General features: G+C 42.3%; 2 protein-coding genes and 2 long non-coding RNA genes across 4 annotated transcripts in view; 2 read left to right on the forward strand and 2 right to left on the reverse strand.

Annotated features, from left to right (window-relative positions):
* LTA4H (leukotriene A4 hydrolase) overlaps positions 1-1873 on the forward strand; it is a 36296-nt gene extending 34423 nt beyond the window's left edge. Inside the window, exons 17-19 of the mRNA XM_077772305.1 lie at positions 33-115; positions 788-892; positions 1594-1873. Coding sequence (XP_077628431.1) covers positions 33-115; positions 788-892; positions 1594-1711 — 306 coding nt within the window. The 3' untranslated portion in view covers positions 1712-1873. The remainder of the gene's footprint in view (positions 1-32; positions 116-787; positions 893-1593) is intronic.
* Positions 1-24289, reverse strand: LOC144238476 (uncharacterized). The gene is made up of 4 exons (XR_013337135.1): positions 24113-24289; positions 20814-20858; positions 16583-16693; positions 1-136 (listed from the first exon to the last, which is right to left on the reverse strand). It is a non-coding gene; the product is annotated as an uncharacterized LOC144238476 (long non-coding RNA).
* LOC144238479 (uncharacterized) lies at positions 5691-6541 on the reverse strand. Its single transcript, XR_013337137.1, has 2 exons — positions 6263-6541; positions 5691-5766 (listed from the first exon to the last, which is right to left on the reverse strand). It is a non-coding gene; the product is annotated as an uncharacterized LOC144238479 (long non-coding RNA).
* The window catches only part of HAL (histidine ammonia-lyase), a 24686-nt gene continuing 3999 nt past the window's right edge, over positions 6195-26881 (forward strand). The window contains exons 1-18 of the mRNA XM_077772304.1: positions 6195-6441; positions 7037-7097; positions 7198-7225; positions 7565-7639; positions 7732-7804; positions 7897-7963; positions 8271-8308; positions 8899-9024; positions 13009-13148; positions 14478-14525; positions 15159-15306; positions 16420-16515; positions 16613-16671; positions 17741-17821; positions 20131-20196; positions 20281-20446; positions 22900-23034; positions 26725-26833. Coding sequence (XP_077628430.1) covers positions 6195-6441; positions 7037-7097; positions 7198-7225; positions 7565-7639; positions 7732-7804; positions 7897-7963; positions 8271-8308; positions 8899-9024; positions 13009-13148; positions 14478-14525; positions 15159-15306; positions 16420-16515; positions 16613-16671; positions 17741-17821; positions 20131-20196; positions 20281-20446; positions 22900-23034; positions 26725-26833 — 1763 coding nt within the window. The remainder of the gene's footprint in view (positions 6442-7036; positions 7098-7197; positions 7226-7564; positions 7640-7731; positions 7805-7896; positions 7964-8270; positions 8309-8898; positions 9025-13008; positions 13149-14477; positions 14526-15158; positions 15307-16419; positions 16516-16612; positions 16672-17740; positions 17822-20130; positions 20197-20280; positions 20447-22899; positions 23035-26724; positions 26834-26881) is intronic.

Consider the following 26881-nt stretch of genomic DNA (forward strand, 5'->3'; position numbering starts at 1 on the left):
TGATACGTCATACTTCTTTATTTTGCTCTTAGGCACCTCTTCCATTGGGGCATATAAAGCGAATGCAAGAGGTGTACAACTTGAATGCCGTTAACAATTCTGAAATACGATTCAGGTACATCATTTTAACTTGTCTCTGTGGAAGAAAGTAGAAACTAGTTTAAAAGGTGGAGAAAGGGAAAGCAGGGTTAGAGACATACATGAGTTTTAAGAAATCCTTATGAAATCTTCTGCACTTGTAGAAATAATTATAGCAGTCTTTAAGAAATAGTTGTAATATCTGTAAGATGAGAGTATTAATCTTTTTATTAGAATTTCTTCTACACTTCTCTTGGCCTTAAAACAAAAAGGAGATTTAGGAATCCAGAGGTAAACAGGTGTTCTTCCACAACTAGCCAAATTGACTCTGATAAGGGAATAGTTAGAAATCTCCAATTTTGTTCTATGGCTAATCTTTCTTAATTTAGATTTGTAGTGTGAGTCTTAAACCAAAGTTTAATTTCCTTCAGAAACTGCACAGATAAGGTACATGAGCACCGACATAATCTAACCTTTTAAAATGTCTTGTCTTTTTCAAGAACAAACTCCTCTTCCTCTCTTCTCCAGTTATTAAATCATATATAAAAGGATTTGAGATTCTCAGAATCAAGACATAATATAAAGTGGTGTATGGTAGAATTATAATGGGATTACTCATCACTAAGAAAATAATCTTCAGATGTGCCTGTATATCCCGCCTCTTCCTCCTCATTTTCTACCCCATGCCCCCTAAAAATCTTCCTTTCAGATGGTTACGGCTCTGCATTCAGTCGAAATGGGAGGAAGCAGTCCCTTTGGCTCTAAAAATGGCAACTGAGCAAGGACGAATGAAGTTTACACGGCCCTTATTCAAGTAAGAACCCACGCAAACGGTGCTGTGAATTTAGATCAGGGATGGGGAAGAACAATCTCAAGTGTTTTTCCCGTCGCTAAAGTACTTTGTAAAATGCCATCTAAAAATAATTTTTAAATGTTAAAGATTATATGTATAATTTTGGAATAGGAATGAATACTTCTGAATATTTAGAATTTGAGGTAACTGGATTAGCTTTTTTAGAAACATTATATATCAGTTACCTATTATGGGCCAGATAGGTTCAGACACCCGTGAAACAGACATAAATAGAAAGCAATCTTATGTGCACAGAACGGTCTTTAAAAGCAAGTAGGAGGTAATTGGTGGACAGGCACGGACAAGAGAAAGAGTCTGAAGTTACTTAAACGCAATAAGAAATGAACAGGTAGAGCCAAACCTTTTTGATTCAAATGTTGCAATGAGGTGGAAGAATAGGTTGCTTGACCCATAATAAAGCAGTGTGTGGGTAGAGGGAAAAAGTTGTATCTTGGCTACATGACAGAATTTAAGAATATCTTACTGAAGTTATTTTGACTGTGGATTTGGCAGGAATTCCGAAAAATGTATAATCATGACATAAATAGTCTTAATCTTTTCATTAATTTCATAAGAATAATAAAATTATACTTGCCAAATAAAATACTATTTGCCAAAATAAGTCATTATCCACCATTCTTCCTTTTTCCCCACCCCCACAGGGACCTTGCTGCCTTTGACAAATACCGTGACCAAGCGGTCCGTACCTACCAGGAGCACAGAGCAAGTATGCACCCCGTGACTGCCATGCTGGTGGGGAAAGATTTAAAAGTGGATTGAGGACCTACCAATGCTGATTTTAGACAGTTTTCTTTTTTAAACTGAAGTCACAAGAAAATAGAAAAACTTCAGCTCATGTAACTAAAATGTTGTTTTCATTTTGGGTTTTTATTATTTTGTCAGTGATTTTCATAAATAAAGCTGAGCAACCTTTCTTCCCCCTGCCAGTGGCATGTTCTTTGTAAAGTGCATTTTAACAAGGTTTGATCTTTTAATTTATAAATGTAAAATCTATAATTACATATTTATTTTCCCCAGCACAATCACAAAAGTGTCAACATATCATTTACCTGACATTTTAAGTTCTTGAAATTGAAGCTGCTACACCCAAAATATTCAACATTAGAGTTTTGCTTTTTAAAGGTTTTATTTTTTTAAGTTTATTTATTTTGAGAGAGAGTGAGTACAATTCAGGGAGGGGCAGAGAGAGAAACAGAGAATCCCAAGCAAGCTCTGCGCTGAAAGCACAGAGCCTGATGTGGGGCTTGAATTCATGAACTGTGAGATCATGAGCTGAGCTGAAATCAAGATTCGGATGCTGAACCCACTGAGCCAGCCTAGTGCCCTGCGTTTTGCTTTTTAAATAACATGAGCACTCAGTTGGATTTGCTCCCCCACCCGCCCAGTGGGCATAGTATAAATACCCTTTCCAAACTGTATAAACTCTATGCGGAGCAGCGTGCCTCCCACCCCTGCATCTACCTGCTGATCCACTGGACTTGTCCTGACGTCCGTCAGAGTCAAATGACCACCCTGAACACCAGTTTCTCCCGTCAGCCTTTTAGATCCTTTCCTGTCTATTCAACCATACTCCTCTCCTTAGTGGTCACCAAACAGTGTTCAACCACAGAGAGCATACAGCACATAGAAAGAAATAATACAATCATAGTGCATGTTGTACATACATATAACACATACAGGAAATAATACAGCGACTTGAACCAAATAAGAGTAACAAAACATCCTGTGAGCGCAAGGTAGTACCCTGGGGCGCCTCAGCACACGGTTTGGGAACCACAGTTGTGTGACTAAGGATTCTTTGTGACAACAACTCAAATGACTAGAAGTCAGAAAAGGAAAAGGAGGGTTATTTTAAGGATATAGGACAGGGGGAGGTTGTCAGAACCTGTGGACAGACAGAAGGGGACAGACACCCAGAACTGCCAAGCAAGCAATGCTCTTTCTTGTTTCTCATTTCTGCTTCTCTCCTCCACACTGTAGAGTCTGGCTACCCTCCAGCTTTGCTGTTGTAAACAGCTCTCACCACATGGAAAGACTGTCTCAATTCCAAATTCCCAGAGGTGAGACTCTGACCCAGTTTGGCCCCACCCCTGGCCAGATAAACTTTAGCAAGAGGAGTGGTGTCTCAGAGTATAAATACGGGTGGAGGTATATCTTTAAATACACAGAAATAATCTCAAGATTCTCCCTAGTCTTTCTCCCTAGCAGTTCCTTGCTTCTGGACACATCTACACCACAGTGATTCTGTTTCTTAAGGCTCTGCTTTAACCTGTCTTCTGTGTCGGGAAGACCACAGGACGGAGTTCAACTCACATCCCTGGTGTATAATCAGGTTCTGAATGATTAGACTTCAGCAAATCTGTGGACCCAAATGGTGCTTTTGAAGGCTTCTGTCCCATAAGCTTTCCCCGTACTTTAAGTTAAGGTCACAGTTCAGGTATCATTGGTGAATAAATTGGGACCAGGAACACTTGAAAGGTGGTGGTGAAGGATGCTGTGAAGAAGGTAGAGGGCGCCAGAGACAAACATCACAGCTTTACTTACCAGGGATGAGAAATACCTAGCCAAGCAAAGAAAGTTGGAAGTGTGTTCTAGACGGATCAAGAATGACCCAAAGGTCATAAATTTTGACAGTGGAAAATAGCTTGTCTCTGTTCCATGTTATCTAGGACATGGGTTTGAAATCTTCGAACGGCTGGGTGTAACTAAACTTGCCGGGAGGTCATATCATCCGAATACTTCTTCCCTCACGTGTCTGATGTCTGACCTGGGATTACTCAAAAGCTGAGCTCAGCTGAGACTGGCAACTGGAGTGCCCGAGTGGTCTGTGTTGTCTCAGTGCACAGGCTTTGACTTCTTAGTTTTTTTTGTAAGCGCATCCATCACCAGAGTAGCACCATGAAGCCAGAGAATGCACGTTATTTCATTCCCAGCACCTGGTATAGTGCTTGGGCTAGAACAGGTGTTCAAGAAATATTTGTTGGCTGAGTGAATGGAGGAGGGTAGAAGGTCAAGGTGCTTCACATCTAAGGGCCTCAGTTTTCTCAGAGATGTAAGAGGTAAGATCTTCCTCTGAAAATTAGAGGAGATGGATGTTAAGAAGCGGGTGAATGTTTTTAAAAAAATTTTTTTAATGTTTGATTTATTTCTAGGAGAGAGAGAGAGAGAGAGACAGCGTGAGCAGGGGAGGGTCAGAGAGAGAGGGAGTCACAGACTCTGAAACAGGCTCCAGGCTCTGAGCTGGCAGTCAGCACAGAGCCCGACGCAGGGCTCGAATCCACGAACGCAAGATCATGACCTAAGCAAAAGTCGGACGCTTAACCGACTAAGCCACCCAGGAGCCCCAAGAAGTGGGTGAATGTTTTAGCAACTTGCGGAGGGAGAGGGGCAAGTAGAAGGACAATGCCATGATGTACATCATCACAGAATTTTCTGAAGCACAGCCTTCCACCAGGGTGAACACAGACAGCAGTTTGTTATGATGACCAAGAGTTTGAATTTAACTCAGAGCTGGCATAGGTTTAGGGTGATAAAGGGATTTCAAAATGCTTAAGAAAGAGTGGCCCAGGTGAGCAACTAGGACACCAGCATCCTAGGAAAGAAAATGAGGAAGCTGGTGGGAAATGGAGGGAAGGAGGAGCCAACCAGATATCAGGTCCAAGGGCAAAGATGACTAAAGTAAGGGGAGAGCTGGAAGGCTAGAAAGCCATGGTCAGAAGGTAGGGTACTGGAATTTAAGATTTCTTATGTGCATCAAATTCAGGTGGTACAAATTCCAGGGTGTGGTCAGTATGTGGATGGCCGAAGTGCAAGCTTCAATAACCAAGGAGCGGTACATATTTACTTGAACATTTCCCAGGAAGCTCTGGAGGAAAGAGAAATTTGGGGTGTTGGTGTTTTCTGTGAGCTACTGTGTCTCTATTCCCAACACGAGTCTGTTTTAGTGGAAACGGGCTTCAGGATCTTTCTGTTGCAGTAATCAAACCTCTAGAAACTGGCTTATTACTAAAATGCTGCTTAGTTAAAACAGTGCCCACATTTCTTTGATTCCTTTTTCATTCTCTTTGGAGTTCTTTAATCCACTGGTAATGAATTAGATGCAGGGAGCAGTTAACTGTGTTGGAGATGCTTAATTGGATTAGGGATATCCTATTGGATTAGGGATATCCAAGACGCAAGAACATTCAGAAGTTAATATAGATATACAGAGCATTAGAGTCCAAATAATAGTAATTACACACACTTCTGTACCATTTCCGATTTACCACGTGCTGAGCTAAGGGCTTTACATACACAAGATCATTTAATCCTCCCTAAAGCTCTTTGAAATAGGCACAATCGTCGTCTCCAGCTTAGAGATGAAGAAACTGAGACCATGAGAAGTCAAATAACTTGCCTAGAGGTCACATCGCTAGCAAATGGCAAAGCCAAGATTTGATCCCAGGTATACACTGCAAATACAGCAGTGAGGTAGCTTGCTCTTCTTCCCCTCTGAAGAAGAAACAGGGGCTAATTAATAATTTACTTGCTCAAAGCTAATAAATAGTGGAGCTAGAGTCCCACCGTGGGCCGTCTGAGCTGCTAACCTCGCGCCCATGATAGCTCATTCATCCAGACTGACCTTCAGTTGTGAGAATGATCTCTGGCCTTTGCAGTCTCCCTTCGTGGAGGGACAGGGTTGGAAAACCTTAGTGGTGGGAGGGGGTAGTTGCTCAACACATGTTTGTGGAATAAACAAAAAAAAAAAAAATGAAGATTGCCACACTCCGTGGTGTCACTGTAGGCCACAAGGTGCATTTTACAGTTGAGTAATTCTAGATAAAGACAGGAACACAGTGTTTACAGGCTGCCTTCGATGGAGGAGAACACAGAAGCCAGGGCAGGGAGAAATACGGGACCCTGAGAGAGAGACTGCAGGAGGTGCCAGCAGGCACTGGCACCCCCAGCATGCCAGAAGCCGGGCCTTTCTGCCAATGGGGCTGTGCCCCGCTTGCACAGGCCGCTGGCCTGCCTGCATCCCCCCTCCCACCTCTCGTTCGGCTGTGAAAATCCACAGAAACCCCGTGTAGCCCTCAATAAATATTTGTCCAACACGTAGAGGAGTAAAGGCGGGAGAGGGGGCGTGTTCTGAAAGTCTCCCTGCGTCCTCCCCGCCGACCACACCTAGCTAGTCCCTCCCGGATAAAGCTGTCTCCGCCAGGCTCCTGCCCGAGCCGAGGGGCAGGCAGAGTCGCGCGGAGTCATGCCCAGGTACACGGTGCACGTGCGCGGGGAATGGCTGGCCGTGCCCTGCCGGGACGCGCAGCTCACCGTGGGCTGGCTGGGCCGCGAGGCCGTCAGGAGGTACATCAAGAACAAGCCGGACAACGGCGGCTTCGCCTCGGTGGACGACGTGCGCTTCCTCGTGCGCCGGTGCAAGGGCCTGGGCCTCCTGGACAGCGAGGACCCGCTTCAGGTGGCCCTGGAGGACAACGAGTTCGTGGAAGTGGGTGAGTGGCCGGAGGGCGGCGGCCCAGTCCCCGCACCCCTGCGAAGGAGGTCCCAGCGTCCTCGCCGCTGCTCCCCCACGCCGAGGGGCGTGGGAGGGGCATGTGCTGTGTCCTAGGTTCCCACACGTGCCCGGGATAGGATTCTCATCCCCCTTGTAGCATGAAGCAGCAGACCCAGAAACGAGGTGGCTTGTCCATGGTCGTGCCGCTAGGAAGTACCAATGCCCTTGCAGTTACAGAACCATTGTGAAGATCCTTCTGCCCTTCAAAAGCACCTCAGCGGACCTGCGGCCAGTGGCCTAAGCGGTTCAGATTTACTACAAACTAAACTGGGGGTGGGGATAGGGGTAAGGGTGGGGATTAGATCTTGAGCTTCTGTGTAAACCCGGGTCCACACCTGATATCTGCATCTCAGCATTTGCCTCTTCTTTGTGAAGACGCTCGGAGCAACTTGAAGGCCTCTGAAGTGGTTTTAAAGCAGCCATTTCTGTAGAAGTCAGAGGCCTGGGAAAAGCCCTTTCTTGGTTTACCGGCAACAGTGAGCCTCTCCTTTGCTATCTATCGGTAAGGAGCCTCTCTTGCGTTCTTGTTTCAGTTATAGAAGGGGATGCCATGTCTCCAGACTTCATTCCATCACAACCAGAAGGAGTTTACCTGTATCCTTTCCTGCAGGCTGGTGGGTCTGGGCTGGGGGCGGCCCCTGCCAGTGGGGCGGGGCGTTCTCGCTACCCAGTGTTTTCCTTTACCTGGCTGCAGATACAGCAAATACCGGGAGCCTGAAAAGGTAGGCTTCTCGCCATGCTCTGTTTGTAAGGACAATTAAGCCCCCCTTGCTTAAGGAGGGGTAGGGAGGGCCAGCAAAATTTGTGAGTGAACACTATCAGGACAGGGCTTTATCCTGCTCTGTGGAGTAGGGAAATGCATCAATTATGCTCTTCCATTGCTAGCTTTCTTTACTCCGCCTTCTCTTGAACAAGCTGTCGTTTAAACTAGGACATGAATGTGTCAGAGCAGAGGTAAAATCTCTCAAGTGTCCAAAGGTAGTTTTGCTTGAGGCTTCCCTACTCTCTTGTTCAAGCGGCCAAGCTGCTCAGGTTCATAGAGGTTCCCTTCTTTCGTGCAGTACATCGCCTTAGATGGGGACAGCCTGACCACAGAGGATCTGGTCAACTTGGGAAAAGGACACTACAAAATAAAGGTATGGGGGCGGGTGGGGAAGGATGCCCTCTGACCTTTTTCACTGCGTATGGAAGTTTCCAACATGCTCTGCTTTGACCAACGTTTTCCTAGCTCACCCCAGTTGCTGAAAAGAAGGTGCAAAAATCCAGAGAGGTCATAGATAGCATCATAAAAGAAAAAACTGGTATCATTTTCTCTTTGTGTCATACAATTCTTTTTATTGACTTAACAAAATGGCCTGCATCTAATTGTACAATGTCTGTTTTTTTGTTGTAGTTGTTTACGGTATCACTACAGGTTTTGGGAAATTTGCCAGAACTATAATTCCTGTCAATAAGCTACAGTAAGTCTGATTCCCACCCTCCTTAGCAAACACAAGCATTCACATGCTACCTGTCCCTATCCTTGAGACTTCTTTCCACAAGAGAAATAGTTAACATTTGCCCCAATTTCCAGATGAGGAGGATAAGTCTCCTGTTAACTTGTATACGAGTTGGCATTGAAAACACAGGCTTGCTGCTTCCTTCCATGGCACCACGGTGCCTTATTCTGTCTCTCCAAAGATTCAACTGTTCTTCCCTTCATTTTCCCACCCGAGGGAACATTTTCACTGCGAGGTATCTAAGAGAGGTTTTCCCTTTCTCTTCCAGAGAGCTCCAGGTCAACCTAGTACGTTCACATTCTTCAGGTAAATCATTCCAAACAGAGTGAGGCATCCTGTAACAGCCGTGAATAGCTAATGCACTCCAAGAACTAGTGCCAGTTCTGCTTCAGGAGGAAGGGAAAGAGGAAAGCATCAGACAAGACCACCTTTCAGCTGAGTCTAAGAAAAAGGAATGGACAAGGTGGAGAGATGGGGTTGGGGCAGGAACATGTATACTATCATGCCAAGAGAGAGGTGTATTCAGGGAATGAAATTAAGGCTGGAATTCAGGGAATGAGTTGATCAGGACGAGCTGAGATGGGAAAGTCTATCAAGAATCCAGTCCCAGCAGCAAGGGAGCTTGTGCTGAGGAGGCTGGATGCTACTCTAAGGGTGCTGGGGAGTATGGGGCTCACTGAAGCGTTCTAGGAAAAGAGAACTGAGAAGGCAAAACTGGGGATTCAGGTTTTTCTAGAAGATGGGACTTTAAGAAACAGGACAACCAGGAAGGAAAGCAGTACAACTATCTGAGTCAAGAAGAGAAAGGTGGCAGGAGACTGTACTGAAATGAAACAAGATTTGAGAGATGGAGGTAGAAAAGATTTCTAGGAGAAAACATCAATTCTGTTTCACAGGTGTTGGGAAACCACTAATCCCTGAGAGATGTCGGATGCTCCTGGCTTTAAGGATCAATGTCTTAGCCAAAGGATACAGTGGCATTTCCCTGGAGACCCTCAAGCAAGTTATCGAAGTATTTAATGGTAAAGCCATGGATCCCCAGTCTGACCCTCCACTGAAGCTGGGCATTTACCACAGGTAGACTTGGTTGATGGCATGGTGAGGACCAAGAGAGACAAGATGATATAGAATAATGGAGACGAATGGAAAGGGGCTTGGTGAGAAGGAGAATACCTGAGGGGAGAAGGGTGGGGACAGAAACGCTTACTCCTGTGTACCTTCAACTAACTCTTTATCACCCTTCACTTAGTATTTGGCATCTTTAAGTCTGGAACAAGCCCCTTAAGTCTGGCCCAAAGCTCAGAGCCGGAAAGAACCTTTAAGTCAGTGATGCCCAGATGTGGTTAGAGAAGTTGCATCAAATCATCTGGAAACCAGAATGGTTCCTGGATGTCTATCACAACGACCAATTCAGTAGCTCTGTTTAGTGCCCGGGAATCTGACATCTTAATGCTCCCCAGATAGTGGGACACCCAGATTTAAATAACTGAAATTTAACTTCTTGCAAAGATACGAACAGAAGCATAAAGAGATCAAAGACTTGCTTTGGACCAGGAAGCCATCTCATGCCAGGGTACACTACAGTTCAGCTCTTTGGGTCTTACTTCTCAGGATAGAAAACTTCCAATGTGGAGACAAGATTCGAAATGCTTAGAAGGCCACTGTCCCTTCTCACAGATAAGGATAAACATTATAGATCAGCACAGGCTCGGGAAACTCTTTGGGGTGAAAGTATTTGGGGTATCTATGGGTCTACATGGTTCTGCTGAGTAGACCAGTAATGATCCCACCACCAGTCTCTACTCCTACTCTGGTCTTCTCTGGAATCTCAGATAGTACATCTTTGGCTATAAACCTACCTATGCTTTATGGGTGAGTCCAGGGCTCCTCTGGGTCCCTAGAGTTCTGAGAATTCCCTGGGTGAACTAAGATCTGGAAGCTGGCCTGTGGATGACACTGCTTCATCCTATTAACATTATTTACAGTTGGAAAACACACTGCTATAGGAGTCTGAGTTTGCTTTAGAAAAAAGAGGACTTTTTTTTGTACTGAGAATATCCTCCAAAATAGTACATGTCTGCTTATAAGTGGTGGTAAGGTAGCAGGCTGGGTGCCTAGGAACCTGGGCAAAAATAGAAAAAGGAACTATGTTGTCTATTCTTACCTCCTCAGAGAACCCCTGTGAATACTTTGGTATGCCTTATCCTTCTAGAACATTTTATATTACTTTTCTAACATAAACATTTCCATGTTTCCAGACAATCTCTGATAGTGTTTTGTTTGGTATTTTTTTCTCCAATAGGTTTTAATAGCTGCACATACTCTTTGGTTATATGAAAATCTCTTAATTCTTTTTAATTTTTTAATGTTTATTTATTTTTGAGAGAGAGAGTGTGTGAGCAGGGGAAGGGCAGAGGGAGAGGGAGACACAGAATCTGAAACAGGCTGCAGGCTCTAAGCTGTCAGCACAGAGCCCGACGTGGGGCTCTAACCCACGAACCATGAGATCATGACCTGAACTGAAGTCAGATGCTTAGCCAACTAAGCTGCCCAGGCACCCCAAAAATCTCTTAGTTCATTTCTAACTTTTTGTTCTCAGAACCAAGGCTGTAATGAAAAACAGCTAACTCCTGAAATTTTAGGTACATTGTTACAATCCCTAAAAATTTCTAGGTCTGATTAGAACATGCACAGTAAAAGCAAAGGGGCAGAAGACCAGGAAGGAGGAAAAACTTAAAGGAATAGATAATCCTTATGGGGATATGGGTTTCAGATCACCTTTCTTCCATGCAGCCTGATCTGTATTAGTCCCCTAGGTACAGTGTCCCCCCCCAACCAGCTTCACACAGCAAATCTTAGCATGTCCTGGCTATAATCTGTAATGCTTCCCATTGTCCCTAGAAAAGAGCCTGAACTTATAAAAAATAAAGTTTCGTAAGCTGTACCTTTCCTCCTCATGCCTTATTCATTCCATAAATTGAAGCTTGTATCTCCCACCCCCTACACCCATTTTGCCCAATGCCCCCAACCCCATCAACCATCAATTTATTTTCTGTATTTATGAGTCTGTTTCGGTTTTTTTTGTTTTGTTTTGTTTTGTTTTGTTTTTTAGATTCCACACATAAGTGGACTGGTAATTGTCTGTCTCACTGATTTTATTACCCACTAATAATACCCATTAAGCCCATCTACGATGTCACAAATGGCAAGGTCTCATTATTTGTTATGGCTGAGCAATATTCCATTGGATATAAATACTACCTCTTCTTTATCCATTCATCTGTCAATGGACATTTGGGCTGCTTCCATGTCTTGGCTATTGCAAATAGTGCTACTGTTAACATAGGGGTGGCGTATGTCTTTTCAAATCAGTGTTTTCATTTCCTTTGGGTACATACCCAGTAGTACAATTGCTGCGTCATGTGGTAGTTCTGTTTTTAATTTTTTTTTTTAATGTTTTATTTATTTCTAGGAGAGAGAGAGAGACAGCGTGAGCAGGGGAGGGTCAGAGAGGGAGGGAGTCACAGGCTGAAACAGGCTCTGAGCTGGCAATCAGCACAGAGCCCGACGCGGGGCTCGAACCCACGAACCGCGAGATCATGACCTAAGCGAAAGTCGGACGCTTAACCGACTAAGCCACCCAGGCGCCCCAAATTTTTTGAGGAGATTCCGTACATTGTCCCCAGTGGCTGCACCAGTTTGCATTCCCACTAGCAGTGCACAGAGGTTCCCTTTTCTCCACATCCTCACCGATACTTGTTTCTGGAGTTATTTTAGCCATTTTGCCAGGTTGTGAGGTGATAGCTCGTTGTGGTTTTGATTTGCATTCCCTGATGATTAGTAATACTAGTATCTTTATGTGTCTGTTGGCCTTCTGTATGGCTTCGTTGAAACAAAAATGGCTATTCAGGCCCTCTGCCCACTTTTTAATTGGATTATTTGGTTTTTCTGGTATTGAGATGTATAAGTTCTTTATATATTTTGCGTGTTAACCCTTTATCACCCATATCATTTTCAAACACAGCACAGTCAGTAGCTTGTTTTTTCATTTTGTTGATGGCTCCCTTCACTGTGTAAAACTTCTAATTTTGATATAGTCCCAGTAGTTTATTTTTGCTTTTGCTTCCCTTTCCTGAGGAGCCATATCTAGAAAAATGTTGCTAAGACCAATATCAAAGTGATTACTGCCTGTGTTTTCCTTCTAGGAGTTTTATGGTTTCAGGTCTCACATTTAGGTCTTTAGTTCATTTTGTGTTAAGTTTTGTGTATGGTGTGAGAAAGTGGACTAGTTTTCCCAGCCTCAGACAAGACTGTCTTCCCCATTATATATTCTTACCTCCTTTGCCATTGATTTATTGACCATATAGGCATAGATTTATTTCTGGGCTGTCTATTCTGTTCCATTGATCTGTTTGTCCATTTCTGTGCCAGTGCCATATATTTTGATTACTACAGCTGTGATGTGTATCTTGAAATCTGAGATTGTGATACCTCCAGCTTTGTTCTTCTTTCTCAAGTTTGCTTTGGCTATTTGGAATCTTTTGTGGTTCCATACAAATTTTAGGATTGAAAAATGCCAGTGATGCTTTGATAGAAATTGCACTGAACATGTAGATTGCTTTGGTAGTGTGGACATTTTAACAATATCAATTCTTCTACTCCATGAGCACAAAATATATTATTTGTGTTGGCTTCCATTTCTTTCATCAATGTTTTATAGTTTTCAGAGTACATATCTTTACAGTCTAAACTAAAAATGTCTTATAAGGGAAGGAAGGCCTTTTAGTATTGGGGAGGGTGCTCTCTCCCGCCCACCCTCTCTTATTTCCCTCTGCCTTTTTTCTTAATAGCAGTGCACCCAGGTTCATTAAGCATTAATTGTGCTCCAGGAACTGTCTTTCCCCAGGTATTTGTGCCCTAAAGTGATACTAGATCCTATTGGGGGAGGTTGGTCTCCCTGACAACATGAAGTAGCCAGAAGTAACCGGTGCCTACTTCTCTCCCAGCCTCCTGCTTGCCCTACGTTCCAGAGAAAGGAACCGTTGGTGCCAGTGGAGACCTTGCGCCACTCTCTCATCTTGCTCTTGGGCTAATTGGAGAAGGAAAGATGTGGTCTCCAAAGAGTGGCTGGGCTGATGCTAAATACGTAAGACTTTAATAACTTACATCTGCAGTAATTGCCCTAGGCTGGACACCAGCTGCACTCACATACTTTATAGCACTGAATCCTTGCCACAGCCCCATGAGGTAGCCACCATTAGTCAAACTAGGTAAGGCTCTTAGCTTCCATACTTTACTGCTGGTCCTTTGGACGTGATGGTCACCTTGGTGAAAAGGAACAGCAGCCAGTGTTAATCCCAGCAATTTATTCTGCAGCTAAAATGCTTCCAGTGTCTATCACGCACTGTTGCAAATTTACTCACAGTCTCACAGTGCAGCGCTGTGGATCATAGTATTGCTGTATGACCTCTGGAAAGCAGGCTCCATTTTCCTCTAAGCTCCGCCCCCCCAATGGCTAATCAGAAGGGCTTGTTTTTGATAAAGCCTTAATGTTTTCCCCACCCATCTCCAAATTCCTTTAGAGCAGCCCAAAGAATTATTTGAAGTGTCATCTCAGGTCAATTGCTGAGAGCTTCCCCAGTAAAGGGGCAGAGGACCCAGGGGAAGGAAGAAGTTAAGGGAACAGATAATCCTAAGGAGAGTACGGGTTCCAGATCACCTTTCTTTCCTACAGCCTGATCTCTATTTCTCTGTACAGTTTTCCCAGCCACCTTCACACAGCAAATTCAAGCATATCCTGGCTCAAGTCTGTAACGCTTCCCATTGTCCTTAGAATAAAGTCTAAATTTAGACTGGTTTATAAGAATCTTGTTGGTCTAATCCCTCCTATTAGAGGGATTACAGAAACTAGAGGTTCCTTACAGCTGGGATGTGCTGTGACCAGCATGTGCTCATTCTTCTCTTCTTCACTCACTCCTCTGATAAGTCCTCTGGGAAACTTCCCTCTCTGCTACCCTGGTTCTTTTCCCTCCAAATGCTATTTGCCCTTCCTTTGTGCTATCCTGGTATTTTATGTGCTCATTTTCTAGCAAACCCTACCTACTTCCTGCCTCCTAGACCATTTCACATACTCTTACTCTGTAAGCATGGGCTCAGGAAGCACCAGGAGAAAAAGTGAATCACTAAGGTGGAAACTGAACACAAAGGACCTAAAAACCAAAATTCAGTGTTACTTCTGTAGACACTAAAGCCCCTGATTTAAGTATAACAATTATGTGAGATATAAGTCTGCTTTTAGATTAAAGAACAGAACTAGAGAATATACCAGAGTGGATGAACAAAATCAATTCATGAGGTCTACTCTTTTATAAGACAGATCTTTAGGCTTAAGGATATTTCACTGATTCCTTAGGAAATTAGAAAAAGGCTGGTATTTTATTTGATACCCATTTTTATCTTTTTAATCATTCTGCAGGTCTTGGAAGCTCATGGTTTGAAACCAGTTGTTTTGAAACCAAAAGAGGTAAGGAGATTCAAAGAAAACGTATTCATTTTAACGTACACTGTTTTCAGCCTTAATGTCAGTCTCACTGATTTCTTAAAATAAATGTGGCTTTCATGTTTGTTAGAAGTTTGCCACTGAAGAAAGGACTCATCCATAAGCATTTAAAAGATTCTTCCTGCCACAAATGCTTAGGGGTTCTCTTACTTAATTCAAAGTTCAAATCAGGATCTCTAAGGATCCCTAACGGATGCTGTAAGTCAAGATTCCTCAGGGTGCTCTCAGCCAAGACTCTTGGATCAGAAATATTTTAAGATGTCTTGTCACAATGATAAGTTAAAGAAGAAATGCTGCGTAATTAGGAGCTAAAGACTTTATATGCAGCTACACTGAAGGTCCATTGTTGTCTTGAGAATGGGGATACTTAACACGTATTACACTTTGCGGGGGGGTTTATACTAACAATTTCACATAGGATAGTACTTAATCCTCAAGTCCTTAAATAAGCATTACTGCCCTGCACTTTAGAAAACATAAATAAATGTCATTCAGCTGACTGGTTAACTTTTCTCTTATGGATGCAAAAGATATGAAATCAACTTGTACACAGGTTACAATAAATATGGCAAGGAACGTCTCTCTTTCTTTCCAAAGGGTCTGGCGCTCATCAATGGGACACAGATGATCACCTCCCTGGGCTGTGAAGCTGTGGAGAGAGCCAGTGCTATTGCACGTCAGGCTGACATCGTGGCGGCCCTGACCCTTGAGGTGCTGAAGGGCACCACCAAAGCCTTCGATACTGGTCAGCATGGTTCCTCCATCTGGTTGTTACTCAGTCTTTCAGAGGTGCTTGGGTGGGCTGGATCAAGTCTTTAAACATGAGTGGTGGGAGTACATGGTAGGGGAAAAAGGGAAAACCCAAGTGTCTATGGCATACACAATACTGCTACAGCTTCATCTAAGTTATGCCACACTTGATGGTTAAAATGACCACATTTTATGGATGCTGACTCTAGAATTCACCCAGAGTTCTGGATCACTCAGGCCCAACTCCCATCAAACTGTGCACTGTCTTGGAAATCTGTTCACAGTGTTTTAGAATTAGAGTAGGATTAAAGTTGGTCTCCATTAGAAAATTGAGATAGAAAAACTATAGAAGTTGTAGTTTACCTGGAAAGTAGTGAATTTGAAAGACTCCCCACCATTCTATATAGTAAGACAGAAAAAGTGTCTAAAATTGATTTAAAACTGTCTAAAATTGGCCAGTATGGAGGTCCCTTTCATTAGGAGCCTAAACCTTTGAGGGTAGGCCCAGGGTCCTGAGTTGAATTCCCAGAGGGCTTAACACATAGTTTGCACTCAGATATTTAAAGTAGAAAGAATACAAAAGAATGAAATCTGGCCATGTGTAGCAACCTGGATGGACCTTGAGGGTGTTATGCTGAGCAAAAATAAGTCAGGCAGAGAAGGACAAATACCATATGTTTGCACATATAGGAGGATTAGGAGGAACTTAACGGAGGACCATGGGGGAGAAGAAGGGGGGAAATAGTGGGGGAGAGGGAGGGAGGCAAACCATGAGAGACTCTTGAATGCTGAGAACACACTGAGGGCTGATGGGTGTGGGGGGCAGAGGGAGGTGATGGGAATACAGGAGGGCACTTGTGGGGATGAGCACTGGGCGTTATATGGAAACCGACTTAACAATAAACTATTTTTAATTTTAAAAAGTAAAGTAGAAAGAATACAGTCAATAGGAAAATCTGGCTTTTGGAGTCAAGTTTCTAACTGTGAGTGGTGCTAAGAACCCCTGGGATTTTGAGGGCTCGGGTCAGCACCATGGATGGTCCTGAACCATCAATGTTAGTTCATTCTAATGTAAGAATTGCTCAGACTTGTTCTCCGTCAATTCTAGACATTCATGCTGTTCGCCCTCATCGTGGACAAATTGAAGTTGCTTTTCGGTTTCGGTCACTCTTGGACTCGGATCACCACCCTTCTGAAATAGCAGGTCTGGGCATGTGTATGTGAGAAAGCTTATTTGGTTTTGCGTTTTGTGGGGGGAAGAAAACTGATACCTTTGAAAAAAATTGCTGTCCCTTCCACAGAAAGTCACAGGTTCTGTGATCGTGTTCAAGATGCGTACACCTTGCGCTGCTGTCCACAGGTAAGCAGACAAAAAGCCTTTTCTTTTTTTCCAGTTCAGGGAGGGATGAATAGAAAAAGATGTAAGTGTTAAAATGTCATGTAATCATCAATTATAATCCAAATTTCTTTACTGCCTCTATGTATGTTATACTTCCTTTTGTCCAATTATTTTAGTTCCCATTCTATGTATTAAGCTGTTTGTTTCCTTTTGAACTGCTTTGCTCAATTCCCTTGTACAGAACCACAAGAAACAACTTGCTGTGTTGGTTTAGTGCTCTAACTTTTTAAAATTCTGAGTAATAACATCATCCTAACCACTAATGGAATTTTACTGGTTCTCCCTTTTAGAGCAAGAGCCAGCCTTCCAGAGATGTTTGGAGGAAAGTCTAATCAAAATTCAAGTGCACATCAGGGTTTTACCTTATCTGCATTTAATAAGCAGATATAAACCATCATAAATAAATTTGTGAGGCTTAACGTTAGATTAAAACAATGCAGAAGACCTGAGTGGGCATGTGGCATCTGGTATTGCAAATGTTATAACTCATTTGTGAATGGCAATTAGTTGAGTAAGAGATTAACACACATCTCAAGAATCAAACAATATTTGATCTGATGCCAGATTTTGTAGTGTAATAGAGAGTCCTCCCTAGAATAAATACCCTATTTCCTTTAACATAGCAAGTTCTATTTAGCTAGTTGATCAAAATCATCTATGGAAAGGAATTGCTAAATTAGCCATACAATACAAATAAATTCCAGTTTAAAACATACTTGCTCTTTGGGGCACTGGCATGGCTCAGTTGGTTATGTGCCCGAATCCTGATTTTAGCTCATATCATGATCTCATGCTTCATGAGTTTGAGCCCCACATCAGGCTCCATGCTGATAGCATGGTGATAGCATGGAGCCTACTTGAGATTCTCTTTCATTCTCGCTCTGCCCCTCCCCTGCTCATTCTCTCTCTCTCAAAACAAATAAACATTAAAAAAAAAAAAAACATTCTTACTATTCTAATATCAGACCTTTGTGACAGACATCATTATCAATGTTTTCAATGTATTAACTCATTTAATCTTGTATTTTAGGTCCATGGTGTGGTAAATGACACAATAGCGTTTGTGAAGAACATCATTACCACAGAACTTAACAGTGCAACAGATAATCCTGTATCTTTTGACTGCTTGCTAAACTGTAGTTATAGAAATACAGCTAGTAATTTTTAGATATGCTACAGTGATCATTTTGGGTAGCATCTCTGTTATGTTACTCCATTTCATAGACTTCGTACCTGAGGTTCAGAGGACCCTCAGAGCTGATGAGTGGCAGGGGCAAGTCTGTGACCTAATTTCACTTCAGAGACTAACATGCTGTGCTTTCCAAACGGACTCGTTAAAAGGTAATGGACAGATTTCCAGCATTGGCTGAGAGGTTTCATGAAAACCTTTGCACTAAAACGCATTGCTGAGATCACTGATAGAAGAATGAAAACTCAGGTCATAGATGTGACTGTGGGGATCCTGGGTAGGTTGGCATTAATGCAAGCCTTCCTGGTTCTTGTGATGCATGAAACAGAAGGCAGCTTGTTAACACTTACCAAAATAACAGTCAAAGAGTTATGGCTTTCCTCATCTCAAGTTTTTATTTTTGACATGGACTTTACTCAAATTAGTATTTCCATATTTCTACAAAGAATAATAAGAATGCTTCCATTTTTCAAGGTTGGAGCTCTTCTCTCCTTCATGGTGTGGGTATCTTAGTGCCATCTTGTTTTTGCTTTGGAATATTCTTTGATGGTATAGTTCCCCCAGACGTTGATGTGATCAGTTAGGAGTCACAATGGCAAAGTTTCACAGAGATCTCCAATATTGCCTTTAAAGACCACCCCACCCTTAGGGATATATGCCTTTCTATCCTATGTCTGCCTCATTTCCTAATACTGGACAAAGTGCTGAGTTAGCAACCCTGAAAGCACAGTTCATAGCTTACCAGACAGGTTTCACAGCAGCTGTGACCCTTTCATCACAAGATCCTTTTAGTGTGGTTGCTCTGACAAGTTTACTTGAGGATGTGTGTTCTATGTCCTCTCAGATTGTTTTACAGTGAAGTTAGACCCACACTAAATAAACTTCAAGTGACTCACCTCAACACATTTCACTCCCCAAAAGGGACTAGCATTTTTATGAAGTCTTGTCTCATCTGTCAATTCTTGCACTGTGAGGAGAGGCATCCTTTCTACACTTACATAATTTAGACCTGAAAGGGTATCTTATAGAGTAAAAAACAAAACAAAACATACGTACACACACACACACACACACACACACACCAAAAAAACAAAGAATTGCCATTAAATTATTAGATATGGGAGAGGGATAATTCCTTACTAAATCCTTACCCTACCACTCACCCCAGCAAAAGTTTCAGCCAAAAGCCTTTTCCTTTCTCAATAACGATTCTTAATTACTGATGAATTTCCAATAAGGAAATATTTGAAAGTTCTCCTACAATAGTGATGTTACTTGAAAGAGAATAGTCTTCTGAATTTTTCTGTTGTAGATATAGAGCACCTATTACATAGTTGCTAGATGTTATTGGAGCTAAATTTGAATTGCTATAATCTGATAGCCAGCAAACTGGAAAACAACAGAACGTGCTAAAGTTGTAAATAGGGGCAGAGATTACTTGCTATAAGGATTCAGAAAATGGAGAAAAGACAAGGGCCTGTGATTGGGGGTGGGTTAGTTGATCTAAACTGTTTTCAGGGAAGGTACTAAGCACTAAATTACTATGGTTGTGGTGCTTGAGAATCTCTAATCTCAAGCAAAAAAAATTTCATGTCCCATGTTTCCTTGGCCCCCAACTGGGTGTACATGATTCATCTTTAAGGTTCTGGATATTTGTTTTGTTTTTGGTTTTTCGTCCCTTTAGGTCAACACCTGGCTCATAGAATCTCCTTCCCTCACCCATATTTGTACAAGGGCTATCAGTGTTACAAATTAGTGGGTTGGAAAGAGTTCTGCAAGTATCCCCTGCTTTTTTGAAAGTTTGCATTATGCCGCTTTGCTTGTATGAAAGACCTACATTAGTACTCATTTTCACTGACTGAAAGAAATCTGAAGCGGTGACAGTCGTATCACTGAGCTCCTTACCTGGGAACTACACCCAGCATCTCAGCGTCAAGCTGCCATTGCTTTGAACTATATGAACATCTGTGCTTTATCTTATCTTAATTTATTTTATGCATCCATTAGCAAGATGTGTCCTATGGTATCAGAAAGCTAAAAGAGGTTATTTTGAGGGTCTGGGACTCCTCAAAAAATTTTCCCTGTAAATTAATGGTAAGCACTTCTTCACTTTATGCCATTTTGGTTTAGAAAAGATTATCATAGGAACACTCTACTTTCGGATAGTGGGGGAGACCTGTGCTTGCAGTGATCAGCAAATGTTACATTCAAGCCTTAACCTGTTTTGAAAGATGGTATTTGCCAGTAGGGGCGAGACTATTTCTGGAGGAAACTTCCATGGTGAATACCCAGCCAAAGTAAGTTTTTTAGAATTGCTCCTGACACTGAAAGCAGATTCCAACTTAGGCTCAATTCAACTGAATTGAAACACTTCTTTCCAGGCCCTGGACTATTTGGCCATTGGAGTTCATGAGCTTGCTGCTATTAGTGAAAGAAGAATCGAAAGGCTCTGTAACCCCTCCCTCAGCGAGCTGCCTGCCTTCCTGGTTGCTGAGGGGGGTCTGAACTCGGGATTCATGATTGCACATTGTACGGCTGCAGCCCTCGGTAAGAACACTGCCCGCTTCTCAGAACGCAAGCCTGTCCTTTTTATCTGAAAGTGTCAAATTTTGTCCTTGAATGAGGTTTTCTCCCACTTCATTTGCATCCTACCTGTCTCAATTCAAATGCACAAGGAAGCCTATTTTAGAAAAAAAATAGATATATAAAATAAAATCTAAACAAAGTTAAACTAAAACAGAATAATACCCTAATGAACTTGTAAATACTGAGGTTTCCACAATTTCTCTGTAGGAAGCAATTTAACATCACATACAAATGTCATGTTTGTAGCTTTTTCCTGAAATCACAATTTGGAGACTGTCAGAAGGAAAAAGGCAAAGATATGTATAATTAAGGTGAAACATGAACTGACCTGAATGATTAAACGTTGGATACATTCCATTAGATATACTGACACCTAAGAACATAAGGATGTGATTACAATATGCAAAAATGCTTATAAGAAGCAAGATGCCCTCTATGAGAACTGAGGTTCAGTGTCACTGATTTCTGAATTAAAACTGTAAGTAACGCATCAGAATAGGGCCTGGTACAAAGGACCTGCTAAGGGCTTCATTTATATTTACTCACTTCATGATCACAACAATACTGTGAGGCAGGCACTATTATTACCCCCATTGTATAGATGAATACCCAAAGATCTGAGAAGTTAGGTGACTTACCCAACATTGAACAGCTAGTAAGTAGAACTGAATTCAAACCCAGGCACTTTTGTTCTAAAATCTATGCTCTGACTTCCATCAATGCAGATCTCATTTTAATGAGTACAAAATCCTAATATGGCTGCCAAATTTAACAAATAGAAATGCAAGATGCCCAGTTAGATTTGAATTATTTGAGATATACTTATACTAAAAAGTTACTTGTTTTTTTTTAACTGAAAGTCAAAGTTAATTGAGCATTCTGTACTTTTTCTGGCAAACCTATGCAAGAGACAGGATATTGTGTGGTTAATTAAGAGCATAGACTCTGGGTCCAAATCCCAACTCTGCCATTTACCAGGAGTATGGTACGGAGCAAGTTTCTTAATCCTATTGACCCTTGGTTTACTCTTCTGTAAAATGGGGGCTGATAAATTTACCTAATGGGCTAATTTGAGGGTTAAATGAATTAATGCATACTAGGCCTCAGGACTATGCCTGGCATGTCTCTAAGCACTAAATAAATATTAGTTGCTATTAATATTACTCCTAACCCTTTCCTCACTGAAGCCTCACATGGAAACTCAACAAAACCAACATAGTCCCTGAATTCATTGTGTCCTCTGTCAAGGATCTTCTATTTGCTCACTTAACCCCCCTATTAAAATACTCCCTTAAAGGGTAGTGGCTTCTCACAATAACATAGGGAGGTTGTGGTTGATTTCTAGAAAACATTAGGGACTTCAGAAAGCTACATTTGAATGTGTCTGGCTTCCCTAAACTGCCTACTGAAGTTGCTCAACTTGCTTTCTTTATAATGAAATGGGTCGTTTTCTTTTTGGGGGACATGAAACTTCTCTTTCTGAAAGAGCCTCACCACAGCCTGCTTATCCATCTAGGGTCACAGGACCTGGGCCTTGAAGTGCTGAAACCTGGCAAGCCCTGGGCAGACCAGGACGAGCTGAACACCTTAGTTTATGTAGCTAGATTACCTCAGGTAACTACTGAAGTCTCACTCAGCCACTCTCAGGGTCAAAAATGTAGGGGAGAAAACTCTTTGAGTTTGGCCTTCCCTGGCTTCTGGAGCTGGGAAGGAGCTCTGTAATCTAGGCCCTCCATACTAACAGTGTTGTCTTCGAGCCAAAAATCCAGCCATCAGCTGGAGCTTATTAGCACAGCAGAATCTCAGGAACACTCAAAACTCAACATTTGCATTTTGACAAGATGAAGTGAGTCATAACGCACAATACAGTTTGGGAGCCACCAATCTAGGCCATCACTGGGATTTCATCCACCTCCCCAAGTTATCTCAGGCAGTCATGAAGCCCTTGCTTCAACCCAGCTCCACTTATATCATCACTGAACAGTCTGAACTGTAAAATGTCCTTACTCAAGATCTGTGGGTCCAGTCTCCATCCCCAAATACAACCCTGAGTTCTAATGCCTCCTCTGGTGACACTACCAGTCAGTTGTTCTCGAGAATGCAGAAAAGACCATCATGTCTTTTTTTTTCCTAGTCTCCCTAGCGTGCTAAATGTTTCCTGTTTTCAACTGGGGTTTGTAATATTAAGATTCCCATCTGGTCTTATCTCAGAATTCACTATTGACTCCAAGTTCTTCTCACTTTGATACAAACCCAACCTGCTTCCATTTCCCAAAATAATTTTGGACCATCTGGCACTTGGATAACAACCCAGAGATCCTGGAGAGGATACTCCATGACGTTGGGCACAGGGAGAAGACAACATGGCAATTTTTCCTATTAGAAGCATATTTAACTTGCACGGCCTCTTGCAGTTTCTGAGAACAAGGCTCTGTGCCACCCCTCGTCGGTGGACTCTCTCTCCACCAGCGCTGCCACAGAGGACCATGTCTCCATGGGAGGATGGGCAGCAAGGAAGGCACTTCGGGTCATCGAGCACGTGGAGCAAGGTAAACCCAGCCATTGTGGGACAGCAAGCAAGCCTCTCTGATTAACTACTGCATCTGTGAGCCTCAAAATAGGGAGCATCAGCATCACCCAGGAACCTGTGAGAAAGGCAGATTCTTAGGGCCCCCCCAAGACCTACGAAAGTAGAAGCTCTAGGGAGAGAACAGAACAATCTGGCTTAACAAGTCTTCCAGGTGATGCTGATGCTCACTGAAAATTATGTACCACACCTGCTGACCTAGCAGGTTTATTGGTTGGCTTTATTTTTCAAACAATTTAAAATATATTCAGAAGAGAAGAGATTAGTACCAAGAGCCCTTATTTATACCTCACTCGACTCAACAGAACATTTGCTTCATTTTTTCTTTTTCCGTTCTCAAGTTATTTTCAAACAAACCTCATATTATTTCCATCCTGCATTCTTTATCCCTTAAATAAGAACACATTTTTCAACGGACAGAGCCCTCAGGTGCCCTTGTTTTGTTTTTTTTTAAAAAGGGATTACCGGGGCGCCTGGGTGGCTTAGTCGGTTAAGCGTCCGACTTTCCCTTAGGTCATGATCTCGTGTGGTTCGTGGGTTCGAGCCCCGCGTTGGGCTCTGTGCTGACAGCCAGCTCAGAGCCTGGAGCCAATTTCAGAGTCTGTATCTCCCCCTCTCTCTGGCCCTCCCCTGCTCACGCTGTCTCTCTCTCTCTCTCTCTCCTAGAAATAAAAAAATTAAAAATAAAATAAAAAAAAATAAAAAGGGATTACCTTCCTTTAGGCATTGTTATCTAAGCTCCCAAGTTTTTGCAACCGTATTGGAAGCAGTTGGCTGACAAAAGAGTATCACTACAGTAACTCCCCCTTCCCCCCGGGGAAACGTTCCAGGACCACGAGTGGATGCCTGACACCACGGGTGGTACCAATTCCTCTGTATACCGCGTTTTTTCCCATACACACATACCTATGATAACGTTATTTTATAAATTAGGCACAGTAAGATAGTAACAAGAACAATAAAATAGAATAATCATAACAATATATTGAAATAAAAGTTGTGTGAATGTGAACCCTCTCAAAATATCTTACTGTACTCACCCTTTCTTGTCACTATGTGAGGTGATAAAACGCCTACGGACCAGATGAAGTGAGGTGAATGTCGCAGGCGTTGTGACGCAGCGTTAGGCTACTATTGACCTGATGATTCGTCAGAAAGAGGAATCTGACGAATCATCAGGATCACCTGCTTCCAGACCGTAGTTGATTACGGGCAACCCAAACTGTGGAAAGCGAAACAGCAGATAAGCAAAGACTACGGTATTTTAAGATAAATGTGGGAGAGCTGAGTATTCTTTTTAACAGCTGTATTGAGATATAATTTACATACCATACAATCACCCATTTAAATTGTACACTTGAGTTGTTACTAGTATATTCACAGAATTGTGCAATCACTACCACAAATTTTAGAACATTCTCATCACCTCAGAAAGAAACCTTGTACCCTTTACCTATCACTCTCCTATTCTCCTACCCTGTCTACAGGCTTATGCACCCACTAATGTACTTTCTCTCTCTATGGATTTGCCCATTCTGGACATTTCATGTAAATGTCACACAGTATATGGCCTTTTGTATCTGGCTTCTTTCAGTCACTATAATGTGTTCAGGGCTCATCCATGTTGTAGCATGTATTAGTACTTCATTCCTTTTTATGGCCACATATTCCATTTTGTGGATTTACCACATTTTGTTTATCCATTCATCAGTTGAGAGATGTTTGGGTTTTGTCCACCTTTTGCCTAATATGAATAATGCTGCTACAGACATTTGTGTACAAGTTTTTATGAAGACCTATGTTTTCATTTCTCTAAGGTGGAATTGCCAAGTCATATGGTAACTTATGTTCATCTTTTTGAGGAACTGCCAGACTGTTTTCCAAAGTGGCCGTACCATGTTACATTCCTACCAGCAGTGTGTGAGAGTTCTGAATTTTCCACATCCTCACCAACACTTGTTATTAACTGCCTACCAGAGTGTGTTGTTCCTAATGTTCTTCCTTGAGATGGTCTCCCCATTGAACATGGGCCAAAAGGCTAAGGAGTCACCCTTATCCAACTCCTGTCCAGATCAGATCTTCTATCCAAGTTTTAGCAAATTAAACTTATCATCAAAAGACAGCAAATCAAGGTGCCATCATCTACTTTTGATTGATGTCTCCTTGAATTTACTACAGTTCTTCCACAGTCACCACATACAATAATCCAGATGAACTTCTTAAAATGCAGTTTTGATCACACCATGTTCCTGCTCAAATTTGCCAAGGTGCTTCATCGTACTCAAAACAAAATCCAGCCCCCTCCCTGTGGCCCCCAAAGATCACGCATGATCTGGCTTCTAGCTCTCTCTGGCACCTGTCTCCTTTCCCTTCTCTACCCTGGAGGCACAGTGTTATTCTTGTACCTGCCAGTACCCTCAGCGCCTGTGTCCTTGCTGGTCTCTCTGCCTGCAACATTGGTCCCCAAGGACTTCACACGCTTCGCTTCTTCACTCTACTTTTGTAGCTGCTCAGATTTCACCTCAGATGCCTTCCCTGTCCAGCCCAGTTCAACTTCTCAAATTTTCCAATACCTTACATATGAAGTGAGGCGACTAGACTAGAAGATGTAAAGTTTCTTCCAGGTCCAAAATAGATTGTTTTACTTCATCCTCTCCAATTGTGACTTGTCTGTACTCACCAGAGTTTGTGATGTGATTCATAAATTCTAAGACAAAAAGTCAAGTATTTTCAATACTCCATTTCAGTTAACCACTTAAATGGTTTGATCAACTTTATGCTTCTAAACTATTTTTTTCTTGGCAAATAATGGAATCCAAGTGTAGAGAAACTTAGATGTCAATATTAAAGTCGATCACAAGGTATGGTACATTTAATAAGTTCTTAAGTAGGAAAAACCTACTTAAGAATTGTTTTATCAAGAAACCTAAAGTTGGCAAAATATCAATTTCTAGAATTTCACTTAAGAAAATGTTTAATATTTATTTTTGTAAGAGAGAAAGACAGAATGGGACCAGAAGAGGGACAGAGAGAGGGAGACACATAATCTGAGGCAGGCTCGAGGATCTGAGCTGTTAGCCCAGAGCCCGATGTGAGACTCGAACTCACAAACCATGAGATCATGACCTGAGCTGAAGTTGGGAAGCTTAACCAAGTGAGGTTCCCCTAGAATTTCAGTTTTAATGGGCCTGGGAGCTTTTGAGTTTGAAGGTTTGAAATGAACATTATAGAATTAGTCCCAGAACAACAAAAAACTCATTTTCTCATTCACTGTCTCCTTCAATCCTTTAATGAAAGTCTATTGCCAGATATTTCAAGCCAAAAAAAATAGCAAGACTGAAAATAAATTGAAATTTATGCAAAGGTAGAAATCGGACAAAGGTGTCATCCATCTTGATCAGATAAGGAGGAAGGGAGGGACTAAGACATTTACCAGGATAATGCTTTCCTTCTCAACATTAAAGATACAGCCAATAGATTCGAAAAGCAAATTTAAGATGGTAACCAAATACCAAAGCAGCTTTATTCTACCACTAGACAGAGAACCAACCATCTCTTAGTTGGCTAACAGTGTCAACTTCCTTGTGAGTTATGTCTCCCGAGCATGAAGTTAGGCTTTAACCATCCATACCCTCCACCTTTCTTGTCGTAGTGCTGGCCATCGAACTTCTGGCAGCCTGCCAGGGCATAGAGTTTCTACGCCCCCTGAGAACAACCACTCCTCTGGAAAAAGTATATGACCTGGTGCGCTCTGTTGTAAGGTAAAGTCAAACAGGTCGATGACATAGTTTCAGATCTGTGAACCCAGC

Source organism: Crocuta crocuta, unplaced genomic scaffold, assembly GCF_008692635.1.
Source record: "Crocuta crocuta isolate KB4526 unplaced genomic scaffold, BGI_CrCroc_1.0 scaffold216, whole genome shotgun sequence".
Lineage (NCBI taxonomy): Eukaryota > Metazoa > Chordata > Mammalia > Carnivora > Hyaenidae > Crocuta > Crocuta crocuta.